General features: G+C 35.8%; 4 protein-coding genes across 6 annotated transcripts; 1 reads left to right on the forward strand and 3 right to left on the reverse strand.

Annotated features, from left to right (window-relative positions):
* The first annotated feature begins 158 nt into the window (after positions 1-158).
* On the forward strand, positions 159-1,314 carry LOC25492467 (dirigent protein 9). The gene has a single exon (XM_013600608.3). The coding sequence runs from the start codon at positions 330-332 to the stop codon at positions 1,170-1,172; it is 843 nt and encodes a 280-aa protein (XP_013456062.2). The 5' UTR covers positions 159-329; the 3' UTR covers positions 1,173-1,314.
* A 1,143-nt stretch (positions 1,315-2,457) lies between these two features.
* LOC25492468 (dirigent protein 10) lies at positions 2,458-3,717 on the reverse strand. The gene has a single exon (XM_013600609.3). It carries the CDS (start codon positions 3,530-3,532, stop codon positions 2,618-2,620), a length of 915 nt encoding a protein of 304 aa, XP_013456063.1. The 5' UTR covers positions 3,533-3,717; the 3' UTR covers positions 2,458-2,617.
* A 142-nt stretch (positions 3,718-3,859) lies between these two features.
* Positions 3,860-7,108, reverse strand: LOC25492469 (pentatricopeptide repeat-containing protein At1g07740, mitochondrial). Of its 3 annotated transcripts, none has more exons than XM_024783131.2 (2): positions 6,769-7,108; positions 3,860-6,272 (listed from the first exon to the last, which is right to left on the reverse strand). In XM_024783131.2, the coding sequence occupies exon 2, from the start codon at positions 5,738-5,740 to the stop codon at positions 4,367-4,369; it is 1,374 nt and encodes a 457-aa protein (XP_024638899.1). In that variant the 5' UTR covers positions 5,741-6,272; positions 6,769-7,108; the 3' UTR covers positions 3,860-4,366. The 3 variants fall into 3 exon arrangements, with proteins under 3 accessions (XP_024638899.1, XP_024638900.1, XP_013456064.1); XM_024783132.2 differs by having other exon boundaries at positions 3,860-6,412; XM_013600610.3 differs by having other exon boundaries at positions 3,860-6,426.
* Positions 7,109-11,193: 4,085 nt separating this feature from the next.
* Positions 11,194-13,621, reverse strand: LOC25492470 (cytochrome P450 93B16). The gene is made up of 2 exons (XM_013600611.3): positions 12,583-13,621; positions 11,194-11,965 (listed from the first exon to the last, which is right to left on the reverse strand). Exons 1-2 carry the CDS (start codon positions 13,504-13,506, stop codon positions 11,309-11,311), a joined length of 1,581 nt encoding a protein of 526 aa, XP_013456065.1. The 5' UTR covers positions 13,507-13,621; the 3' UTR covers positions 11,194-11,308.
* Positions 13,622-13,747: the final 126 nt, after the last annotated feature.

Raw genomic sequence — 13,747 nt, forward strand, 5'->3', positions numbered from 1 at the left:
AGAAAGGTAACCATGTGAAATCAACGAGAATTTTATGCAATTCTCTCTCTGTGATTGATTTATTTTAATTATTACTGGTCAGCTAGTATGTTTATCTCTAACTCTCTTACTTTTTATCTTCTACAACTTACATACACCAGCTTCAAAAATATTGATGTAAATTATCATTTCTTCTTAAAATCATATGCCATTAGCCACTCCACTTTTGAAAGCTGATTTGGTGAGCAACAACTCCAATTGAAAATATAGTCCAACCTCAATGCAAAATAACCTGCCCCATTCCAACTCCTTTACAATCTCAAAATCTCTCCTATAAACTATATATACAAATGTTGCTAGTACATCCTTACAAATATCACACCAATAATGAATCCCATCTAATCAAGACTAAAAATCAAATGGCCATAAAGTTCTCATTCACTTCTTTTTCCTTTAAAATCATTGTAATCCACCTTTCCCTCTTTAGCATCACCCTAAAGTATGCCAAAACAGAAGAGTATCCTCCACCACTCACTTTCTACATGCATGACATTCTAGGTGGATCAAACCCATCAGAAAGAATTATGAATGGCATAATTGTCAACACACAACAAACCACTAACATTCCTTTCTCAAAACCAAATAACAAAATACTCCCTAATAAAGGTAGCATACCAATTTTTGACACTAGTATTAGTACAAATGGTTCTCCCTCAACCAAAACAATTATAAAAAACATTGACAAAAACAAGGTGGTTATAGATACTAACTCTAACTCACTTCCTTACGTTACGTCGAATCAACTTCCACTAGGAGTAACAATACAGAAGCTTTTATTTGGAAGAATTACAGTGATTGATGATGAAATTACAAAAGGTTATGAGTTGAATTCAGATGTTATTGGTAAAGTACAAGGATTTCATTTGGTTAGTTCATTGGATGGAAGCAGTCAAACCATGGCATTTACTGCTTTGTTTGGTGATGAAAGTCATGATGATGATGATGATGCTATTAATTTCTTTGGTGTGCATAGAATGGCTACACATGAGTCCTATATTGCCGTTGTTGGAGGTACCGGAAAATATGAAAATGCAAGAGGGTATGCCAAAATTGAGACGTTACAGTTGCCTTATCAGCACAGAAGTACTAATAATGGAATGGAAACACTTTTTCAGATTACTGTTTATTTATGATTATGATAGATAGTTCTTTTTACTCTTCTTTTTATAGAAGAGAAGATCTCAGCTATTCTTAATATGAAAAAGATGTAATACTACTATGTATCTGGATGGATGAATGTGTAAATAAATATATACCTTTAGGTGCTTATCGTTACGATTATTTTGTTGATAAAATTGTTACAAAACTAACTCACAAAAAGCGATGAAATATCTTAATTGGTTGTTTTATCCACCATTGCATGATTTCCGCAAGCAAGGCATCTTAATGGGCTTATGTTATGATTGAGGAGTTAGAAGTAACTTGCTGAAAACAGAAAAATCTGTCACCAACTAACCTATCTAGCAAATTAGTCATCAAAGCTAACTGTGAAAAGATGAATATCAATCATTTCAAGTTTGCTGTGCAAAGATGAAAATGACTCTGGATGGAGACTTGGTGAGGATATTTCCACTTGGTCCTTGGATAGGATAGGCAGCAGATGTAACAAACCGTGCTTGGATCTCGTCTTGCACTACAATGCACAGGATTGGCTGAAACGCACAGACCAAATTTGTCATTACAGTAGACAACCATGGGTAAGGGTTAGGAACCTGCAAGTATCTCATGAGAAACAGAAACCATTGAGCTTCACAAGCGGGAGCCAGGGTCCTGTATTCTACTTCAGAGGAGGACCAAGACACGATGGTTGCTTCTTTCTTTTCCAAAGATACCAATGAGAAGCTAAGGAAGAAGCAAAAACTAGTGGTAAACCTTCTTGTATCAAGGCATGCTCCTCAGCCAGAATCATAAAATCCTTAAGGGTAAGTTGAGAGGCGGAACTGATTTTTTATTTTCTATGAATTATGTACACACACATAGCAGCTAGTAGGTGAGAATCTATGGGGCATCCAACATTGGCTAAGTTTACTAACAACATAGGATATTTTAGGCCTAGAGTGTGAGGTATAGGAGTTCCCAATCGTGTAACTCAACTCTACAAAACTGATTTGTAAAATCATAGACGTCTCCTAGTTACAAAGTCATTTATAAGTCATATCTCATCATATGTTAGACTATTAACACACCCCTCACACCCACAATTAGATATCTGGAGTGTGACCCGAGTGACCCAATAGTGGATGACCAAACTTATCTAAGAACCTATGAGTAAAAATCATCATAGTACAGTAAATGTAATGACGACAAAACATGTTCCAGTCTCTGGACAGGAAGTGTTTCAAGGCCTTCCATTCTAGTTTTGGTATTCATAAAACCGAGAATACAACGTAAAAGCACTACAGTTAGGTCATGGTTTGTGGTAAAGTCAAATTCATGCATAACATATTTTGATTCCTTTTCAAAAGTACAATACAATCACTAATTGATATTCATTACACAAAAGACAAATTTTTTGCAATAGTTTTGTAAAGTGAAAACATAAAGTTCATTCACAACACATAATTAAAAGACAACGCTACTAATAGGAAAGATAGGCAGTGAGGTGCAAGAGAGTTTCAAGTCCATCAGTGTTATGTTGCTGACCGTTGACCGGAAATGTCTTAATAATAGCAAATCCATTAGCATTCACATACTTTCCGGTTCCTCCAATGATTGCAAGTTGTGATTGTGAAACTTGTGTTGTTCTGTGGACTCCAAAGAAGCTGAGACTATCTTCATAACCATTCTCTTCAAACTTTGCAGTGAATGCCATTACTTGACTTGTTCCTTCCGTTGAACTTGCTATATAAAATCCTTGTGCTTTTCCAACTAATCCTGATCCCAACTCTTCACCTTCTGTCAGTTCATCATCAAACACTGTCATTGTACCAAACATCAGCTCCTGCACCGTCGTTCCCTGCGGTATCTGATTCATATTCGTCACTGGGAAATTGTTCCCATTATTATTGTTATTGAACACGTTTCCTGTGTTCCCACTGAGTCCTGTTAGGAAAGGAAGGTTGTTGTTGTTTAGGATTCCGTTGTTGTTATTGTTCTGTGGAACACCGTTGTTTAGAGGAAGGTTTGCACCATTTGGCTTTGCAAATGCAACTTGAGCATTGAGGGCCGGATTTGTAACGACTCCGGTCACTGCTCTTGCTGTTGGATTGGAGCCACCTAGAATGTCATGCATGAAAAACGATAGTGTGTGGTGCTGATCGGGAATATCAGTACTGGTTGTTGTGGCTGATGTTGGGGCTGTTGTTGGGGCAACAAATGGAGGGAGTATGGAAGAAACAGGGGACTCTGCAGAATCAGTAATTGGTTCTTCTGGTGTTTCTAGTTCACTGAGAATTCGACTTGAAGTTGTGAAAGTGAATGTAAGGAATATCAATGCCATAAACATTATAGCTTTGAGGGGCATAGTGGTAGCGAGAGTTTCAGAGCGAGCCATGCTTGTTAGAGTTTGATAGTTTGTAATTGTGTTTTGATGAGATGGTAGAGTTATGGAGACAGATATAAATACTAAGATTTGAAACAGCCCTAGCAGTTAATATAATAATATATAACAAAATGATGGAGTTGATGAGTGGAGTTGTTTTGTATATATGGATGGAGCTGATAAATATCTCGTAGTAGTAGTTATAACTAAACAACAAGTATTATATATGAACATAGAAATAATTTGTCACTGGGAATCTGAAGCCAATAAAATATAAAATACTAACAAATTCTAAATAATAAGTAAAATCAGTTGGCTTATTGAAAAAGTATAACTAAATTCTTATAAAATCCATTCTTTAAAATAATTATGAAATTGCAACACAAGTTTACACCAGTATTGTTCTTATTTGGTAAATTACTAGATTACAATTCTACAAAGAGCTGAAAATTTAAAATTTAAATTAGTGTATGGTGTACATGTTCTTTAAGAACTTTAACGATTTCTTCAACCAAAATAGAGGCACGTAATTCAATCTGTGAGTCAACTTTCATCAGAATATCTTTATGGCAAGAGACCAGGGAGAAAAAAAATCAGCAATTGCGGACTCCCTCTCCCGAGACTTCACTTTCATCTCATCTTTCACAGTAACATCTATAAACCCACTGAAAACAATTTGCTCTTCACCTTGAAATGAAATCAGTCGTTAATTGCCACCGGGAACTTCTGTGCCAGGAAAACCACCATCTCAGTGTCGTATTAGAATCAGGGAAAAGGGAAATTCAAAATGATACCCCCGGAATGGAACAAACAAAATATTCACCACAAAAGATGTAGACAATTGCTTTAGACGGACATACATGTAAGTATATTCGTAAGCATACTGCCACTCTTATCATCCTCACTGCAAGCATACTTTATCACAGCTTCCCAGCTCTCCAAATCAAAATCTACTTTTCTCTTCACCATCTCTTCCAAAACAAAGTATCCACCATCAATATTCCCAGACTTCAATAACCCAACAACCAAACAATTAAACGTATCCGATAGCGGGCAATGTCTACTCGCAAACATCAAATTCAAAACACTCAACCCACTCTCAAAATCCCCATTCCGACACAAACCATCAAGCAACATCCTATATGTGGCCGCATTCGGCTCACAACCACTAATCTGCATCTCAACCAACATCTTATAAGCTTCCGCCGTCTTCCCTTCCTTACAAAGATAATTCACAAACACGTTATACGTCACAACATCCGGCTTAAGCCGTCTCTTTCTCATCTCCCGAAACAAAACCATCGCCTCATCAATCTTCCCTCTCTTCCCAAGATCATTCATCAAAACAGAAAAATTCACAAGCTGAGGTTTACACCCACGATACGCCATATCAAACATCAACTTCTTAGCTTCCTCATACTTTCCCAAACTACACAAACCCTCCATCAAAAGCGCGTACGTCACCCCATTCGCACGTTTCCCTTTCCGTCTCATATCCTCAACCAACCTCATCGCTTTATCCAAATCACCCTTCCTCGACAAAAACCCAATCAAACTATTATAACTAACAACACTAGGCTGCACTTTTCTCTCAAGCATTTCATCAAACACCTTACACGCATTCTCCCATTCACCTTTTTTCAACCAACCCTTCATCATAATATTAAAAGTAACGGTATTCGGACGAAAACCCATTTCATAACACCTCTCAAAAGCATCATTAGCCTCACAAAACATACCATGATCAACTAAAATATTCAGAAGTGCGTTAAAAGACTGCAATGTACGTGCACAGTTGAATTTCGGCATTGCCCGAAAGAGTTCAACGGCTTTTACTGGTCCATAATGCTGAAAAAGCGCGATGAAAACCGTTTCGTTGCATTGAATATCGGTGTTTTTCATTTGTGTGAGGATGGTTTCTACTGCATGGAAGTTTTTAGAACGGGCGAGTTTGTAGAGTAATGCGGCGTAAGAAGGGTAATAGTGTTTGTATCCGAGTTGGTTGTAATGGTGAAAGAGAGATAAAGCTTGTTCTGAGGTTTCGATTTGTTTGATTTCGGTTATGAAGGGAATGTGTTTGCGTTTGTGATGGTTTGGTTTTGGTTTTTGGTTTTGAGGTTGATGTGAGTGTGTGTGGATTAAGGTTTTTGCATGGTTTTTAGTGGAGTGATGATAATGGGATAATAGATTATGGTTAATCGATTTGGCTCTGTGATACATTGTTCAATCGTGGAAGAAGAAATCTTTATCAGCAGTGGCGGAGCCAGACAAAAAAGTTTGGGGTGGCTGCTATTAAAAAAACTTGAGGAAAAATCGGGAAAAAATACAAAGAGGTGCCGCCTAAATACGTAACACCAATTCCCCGAGAAAACCCAAAACCAACAATGGCATCAAACAATGAGGCCGAAGTATATACTAGCATAGAGCAAGCATACCCCTACCTCACTCCTGAACTAGCCAAGCATCATTGAAAAGCAACCACCAAAGACAGAAAAACAGCTGCAAGCAGCGCTGATCTGCTACACCAGTAGCACCAAAAAACCAGTAAAAAACTGAAAACAGCAGAAAATAAACTGGCAGTAAGGCACAGACAGCTCCGAATACTAAACCATGATCTCTCCTATGGCTCTTGCTCTAGCTAGTTGTCAAACTCAAAGTTCTTTTCTAAGGTTTCATTTTATCATAAATAACTCTTCTTCTCTTCTCCAACATTAAGCTACAACCACATAGCTATCTTCTTGCTCCAATTTATCTAACATTACATAAAAATATTCACAATTTCAAACAACCATCAAATATATGGCATTTTAACTGCATATCTTCTTGAGTCATCATCCATTCCACTCCATTAGCTTTCAATTTGGAGCAGTTTAAGATGTAAAAAGTTTAGTCCTACATCAATAATACTATATTTCACATAAAATTAATCAGTAGATTCCTCCAAGAATTTACCACAAAGACTTAAACAAGTAATTTCATTAGAAAGTGAAACCATCACTAGGCTATGATTAAAACTATGATTAACAAAAAAATCTTTGTAAAGAGAGTAAAGGTTATGCAATTATGAATTTATCAATTAACAAAGGACAGTGAATATGGTTACGACCAAAGGGGCAAAGAACAACAGTCAACAGGTTTAACAATTAGAGTTGAAAATCAACTAAAGAACTCATGGCAATCAACTAAAGAACATGTAATCATCAAATCATAATCATAATTGAAGGAAATTACATTCAATTTCACATTACCTTACAAGTTACAACAATTAGGGTTTGTGGAGAGAGATGGAGATAACTCTCTAAACTGAAGAAGGAGGAGAGTAATCGCGGCGGCAGTGATGGATGGAGAAGGAGGAGAGTGGTCGCGGCTCACCGGCGGTGGTGGATCGATTTGCTTTGGTTGGGAGAAGAAAAGGATCGCGTTTCTCACTTGTTCTCAGATGAAAGAGAAACGGGAAGAGGAAATGAGACTGAATAGGAAATATTAGTACTATTGAAGGATATTTTTGTAATTTCCAGTATATAAAAAAATTTATTTATTTTTAGAATGGGGTGGCGGTGGCTCCCCTGCCACCCCCAGTTCCGCCACTGTTAATTATCAGTGTGTTATTATTCAGTTCAAATCGAAAATTTGGAGGAGGATAACGTGGCATCCTTGTTGTGTAGCAAAAGCATTTTTAAAGAATTGGTGAGGTACCATTTTGTTTGGTGAATTTTTTTGGTTGCATCAAGCAGTGTAGTGATTAAAGTGAACAACTTAGTTGTCTGGTGTTTAAATTCTAGTCCTATATATATTATGTAACGTCCTCACTTTATTTTTTTTATTTTTTTTTTATAGAGCATTGATTCAGAGAAGTCATGCAAGTTAGCGGTATTCACTGGCTACAACATGTCAATTATCATATCTTGACTATGGCATGTTATTTGCGTTGTTGAGAGATGGCACCAAGAGACGTTTATCTTCCATCTTTCAATTGGAGAGATGACAGTTACACTTGATGATGTGTCATGTCAGCTGCATCTCTATATCGAGGGTCGCCTCCTGGACCATGATCTTTCTCTTACTAAGTCTGAGGTAGTTGATTTGATGGTAAGGCTGTTAGCATCTGATCTTGGGGGAGGCTGAGTACCAGATGAGAAAAATGAAGGGTGCTTATGCACGTTTTCAGCTGGTTGAGGCAGGATTTTAAGAAACGTTTTGAGGAAGCAGCTGAAACTTGGGAGGATAGTGATGTTGAGGAGATGAAACTAAAGCCGAACTAAGTTGTCTGCATCTATATGTTCTATTTGGTGGGTGTCACGCTCTTCATTGACAAGAGCATCAACTATGTCGACGTGACATACCTGAAGTACTTCCGTGACCTGGAGCTGGTCTCCGATTATGCATGAGGAGCGACTGCCGTTGCTCACTTATACACAAAGCTTAATTGTGGATGTCATTATAAAGAGTTCATAGATGGCCGTATACTTGACCTTGTTACATGTATAATAATAAAATTCTTATTTATTTACATGTTAAACATGTTTTTTGTTCATGTATTTTTTACAGATACTTATATGTTGTTGTTGATACATGCTTGGATTTTTTTAGCATTTTCAGGCAGTTGGGGCCATGGATTATTGGGTTATTACCTGGGAGGATCTACACCCACATGACATGATGTTTCTGGTCCATAAAGGTTTAGGTTGTCACGGATCCCATAAGATCACATATGGTTCACATGTATCTTAGTATCGTTGTCTTGAACCCGTATCAGCAGCACCACCATACATGTTTGTTTGAGCGAATCGTTCTTTACTTAGATGGCTCAGATACAGACCTCGTAGGGTCCAAAATCTGCTGAAGCAGGTGTTGTGCCAGTTTGGTTATGTACAGATCATCCACATACGCCCACATGAATCTGCACCACCTACGACGACTCGACAGGAGATCAGTCAACGCTATGTACAATATCATGATTATGTGTTGTCTGAGTATGATTTAAGCTTGCTAGCTTCGACTGGTGAAGAGACGGAAACTGGATACATGAGATGATATTTTAAAATTTCAATTCCATACATCACACCTCATCCGAAGAATGTTCATATCCCGAGACCAACTGAGCAGAAGGCCCTTAATGAGGTTGATGTTGAGGCCCTTAATGAGGGTAGATTTAGCACCATGTACGTGTTAGGGGTGGTCATGTTATCCAATAGTTTTATGACTATGTTGTAACATTTGGATAATAATTTATATATTTAATTTTTATTTGAATTTGATTGTAACCTTTGAATATTGGTGACACTATTTTAATTTTGAGAAATGATATTTGTACAACCATTTTTTGACAACTTTTAAATAACTTTATCTCTTATACTCACATTATATTTTTATTTTTTCTCTTCCTTTTTCTCTCTTCATTGTTTTTGACCCAATGAAAACAGAGAAAAATGAGGTTGTCATGAAAGTTGTTAGCAAATGGTTGTTCAAATATCATTGCTCTTTAATTTTATGTTACATGTGTATTATTTCATAGGCTCTCATTAAAAAAATTTGTTATAATTTTCTTGTATGCATGTTCAAACCAACTTGGTTGAGAATTGTTGTTCCCACTTTTGGTTTGGCTGTGCCACACGAGTAAATTACTCAAATACCCTTTGGCAGTTAACTGCCGAAGTTTTAGAAATACGGCTGCAGTTAACTGCCGATGAAAACTTCGGCAGTAAACTACCGAGGAAAAAAAAACTTCGGCAGTTAACTGCCGAGGAAATCTCAAACCTGATTTTTTTTTTTTTTTTTGACAAAATCCATAAATTGTCATTAATATCAATTTTTTTTTTTTGACAAAAACCATAAATTGTCTTTAATAATATTTATTGATTTTGAATGTTTCAATCATTATTTTGGTACGTTTTAAACAATTGGAGTATTATACTTATGTCTATATATCTTAATAAGAATAACATTTAAATCAGTGTAAAAATTAAGCATTTGAATATTGTTTTGCACATTACTTAAATACAAATAACAATAAAAAAATCGTTAAAATAATTGTGCACAACAATTTTTTTTAAGGTATAATATGTTGTTATATTTTCTACATTAAAATAATTGTGTACAAAGATTTTTTTTTTATTTAAGTAATTTGCAAAACAATATTCAAATACTTAATTTTTACACTTATTGAAATGGTTTTTGAGGACTAAAATGTTAAGCCTAAAACAAAGAAAAAGGAAATAAAAGAAGAAAATTTCGTGAAAGTTCTTTGGAAATAAAATAGGCAAAAAAAGAAGAAGATCAAATGAGTAATACAATTAAAATAATTGTGAATATTTCCGTAAAAAGGAAGTAAAAGAAGAAAATTCCGAGAAAGTTCTTTGGAAATAAAATATTCACTATTGTTGAAGATCAAAGCAGTTATAACAAAAAAAAAATTAAAGGAGTAATACATTTAAAATAAATAAGGAAGGCAAATCAATAAAATTAAAAACGAATTATTAAGAAAAATCAATCAAAAATGATAAAGACCGCGGAATATTCTCAAAGAATAAAAAAAAAAAAAAAAACAGATTTGAGGTTTCCTCGGCAGTTAACTGCCGAAGTTTTCAGTTTCCTCGGTAGTTTACTACCGAAGTTTTCCTCGGCAGTTAACTGCAGCCGGTTTCATAATTCGGCAGTTAACTGCCGAAGGGCATTTGGATAAATTACTCGTGTGGCATAGCCAAACCAAATGTGGGAACAACAATTCTCAACTTGGTTTCCCCATTTTGCCAAAAAAGTAAATGTGTAAGCTAAACAACATACACTTTTCTCTCTGTGTTGACACAGTTCAAATTATATAATTCAAATTGTTAACCATATTTGTCCAGGAATGATGACTCGAGTCAACATGACATTGACTTTATGTTGACAGTAGAGCTTAGTCTTTGAACTCTCATGTTTATACTTTCACAAGTCAGAAGGTCGACTTCTAGTCTAGTGTGTTTGCCCCAAATGATCAACTGCGTGTATTTTTCTACACATTTAAACAAACATCATAGTATCCAATTATTTTTAAATACTTTGTTATCATGAAAATACCCCTATACATAGTCATCAACGATTGTGTTTCGATTTGTTCTCAAAAATTACATTATAATATTCTCGGAAGTTGTCTTCCGATGCGTGAGTCAGTCAAGTATTTTTCAAAGAATATATTCTCAGCCTCTCAGGAGTAGTTGTGGAGCACTCTCTATGTACGTTGGTTTTTTGCTAACCAGATCAATGGTTGAGCACCCTCTACATTGATTCGTGGAAATGCATCTACTTTGAAATTAAATCAACAAGTTGCTTATGAGAGTTGAATCATTTATCTTAAATAGAAATAATAATTTATAAATAAATTTTGTAAGAAGATTGTACTTAAACTTCATCTTTACTCCCTCCGTCCCAAATTGTATGTCGCTTTAGGAAAAAAATTTGTCCCAAATTGTATGTCACTTTACAATACCAATGAAACATTAATGTTACTTTTCCTGTTATATCCTTAACTATCTATTACTCTTTCTTCTTTCAATTCTTTCATTTATCTTTCTCGTATCATTTATTAAGGACAATTTTGTAAAATAACTCATAATATCTATTTTCCACACAATATTAATTATATTTCTTAATATATGTTAAATGCTCAAAACGTCGTACAATTTGGGACGGAGTGAGTATTAAATTAAAATAAACATACAATAAATAAAGTTATCTTATATTAGGCCCTTGGCCCAGAAAAACAATTTGAAAGAAATTTTCATAATACCTTATCGCAATTGCTTTACACTACAATTGAACCAAAGGAATCAAATTCAATCTTGCAACTGGAATGCAAAAAAGATCATTGGCTCTAGGAGCAGTCAATCCAGGCCGTTCATCCATATCGATTGTTTTGCCTTGATCTAATAATTTACCTTCAGAGTCAAGCATCTTCCACTCAAAGCATTGTACTAAAGCTCCAATCACAGTCGGCAATTCGCGCATGGCCAAAGGCATCCCCGGGCAACCTCTCCTTCCAGAACCAAATGGCAACAACTCAAAGTCATGCCCTTTGATATCTATCTCACTCTCTTTTCCAGATTCTAAAAACCTTTCAGGCCTAAACTCTAGTGGGTTTTTCCAAGTCTTTGAGTCCCTTCCAATAGCCCAAATGTTCACACAAACTATTGAGCCTTTTTTGATCATTTTCCCATCGACCACACAATCTTTTGTTCCTTTCCTAGCAATCATCGGTAGTGGTGGGTGAAGCCTCAATGTTTCTTTTATAATGGCTTGTATATAAGGAAGGTTTGGAATGTCTGCTTCACATACTAGTCTTTCCTTCCCTATTATTCTCTCCACCTCTTCTTGTGCTTTCTTCAGTACTATTGGATTGTTGAACAGTTCTGCTATTGTCCATTCCAATGAAATGGCAGTTGTATCTGTAGCTGCTGTGAAGTAATCCTGAAATTATTAATAATAAACAAGATTTAAATGTTAGAATATAGTTTCTCACTTAAAGTTGGTATAAAAGTCAGTGAATATAACTCAATTGGCAAAGACATTGTAATGTATAAGGGTCGGGGTTCGAACTCAGGATTCGCCACTTATTCAGCTTAAGAAGTGAAATTCTTGCGACTAAAGTATTTGAAAAAAATAGTTGTTCTAAATGTACTGAGAGTTAGTTTTATTAATAAACAAAAAGATATACTAGCAACAACTGAATAATCTATTTTCACACATTGAATATAATTCATATGCGTCTCACTGAACTTATATGCGATACATGTGATTTGGTAGAATCCATAGTCAAAATTGTGGAACATTTAGAAGTCCCAACCAATATAAATAAGAAAAATTATCAATGGACACTCATACATCTTGTGTGTATATATACATTCAAAGAGAAATAAATAGAGAGTGGTTAGATATATGTTATAAATTATGATGTCATAAGATGAGAGTGATAGATAGAAAATAAGATGTTGAATGAATATAGAAAAAAATAGTGTCTACATATCATTGTTGTATATATAATCCTAGAGTGTATAAAAGCGTGAGAAGAAGGTATATATACGTACCAAGATCAACGATTTGATATGGTTCCTAGTAAAGTCGACCTCACATTCTTTGGCCTCGAAAACATCAAGCAACATATCAAGAAAATCCTTCACTTTTTCGTCTCTATCCTCACAACCACCCTCAACCTTGGCTTTCCTTCGTGATTCCTCACGATCACAAATTAACTTCTCCAGAAAAGCATCATACCTCTTATGTATATCCAATGCCCTCTTTTTGAGACCTTGAAAGTCCAAGTTCTTGCAAAATCCTATAAAATCCGAAATGTTAAATTCCCCGAAAATTTGGGTCACATCTCGAACCAACGTCCTCGCCTGTTCAGCCTGACTATCCGTTCCTGAGCTCTCAATGCTCAACATCATCCGTGATATTATGTTGTTGGAAAGCTTCAACAAAGCTTGAGTGAGGTTCACGCTTTCTTCAACCTTGGATTTATTTTCCAAAGTTTGAATGAACTCGTTGAGTTCTCGAGTTCGAATTGGTAAGAATTGTCCAATAGTCCGGTTGCCTAAGAGCTCAAAGGTACTAAGCTTTTTGATGAATTTCCAATATGCCCCATAAGGGGCAAAAGCAAAAGTAGCATCATCGTAGACAACTGTGTTGATGGCAATGTTCATTTTACGGGAAGAATAAACAAGCTCGTTTGTTTTGAGAAACTCTTTTGCGAGTGATGGGGAACTAACAACGATAAATGGAACAGAACCAAGTCGAAGGGATATAAGGGGTCCATATCGATCAGAGAGGTCGCGAAAGGCTTGATGAACGAGGGGTTTGAGGAGATGAAGATGACCAATTATTGGTATTGCTAGTGGACTTGGAGGGTAAGGTAAGTGCTCCTTTGCTCTGTTGTTTCTCTTAAACAAAAAGAGTTGGAGAAGGAAGAGGAGGAATAGAATCAAAGCTAATAAGATTGGCTGAGAAATCATCTTGGTTATTGTCTTTATATTGGAAATGAAAACTCATGAGAATAGTTGAGAAATGATTGTGGGATTTGGATTACCTCCTTGAGCATTTTATAGTGTATACGTTACACTAATGAAACCATCTCTAGAGAGGAAAGTAGTGGTAAGCACTAACTAACTACACTAATGAAACCACCTAGGGGTACAAGTAAAATAGACCATGTGAGGTGCACCGTCCAACATTTTGTCCAATCTTGGAATAATA

This window comes from Medicago truncatula, chromosome 4, assembly GCF_003473485.1.
Source record: "Medicago truncatula cultivar Jemalong A17 chromosome 4, MtrunA17r5.0-ANR, whole genome shotgun sequence".
Taxonomy (NCBI): domain Eukaryota; kingdom Viridiplantae; phylum Streptophyta; class Magnoliopsida; order Fabales; family Fabaceae; genus Medicago; species Medicago truncatula.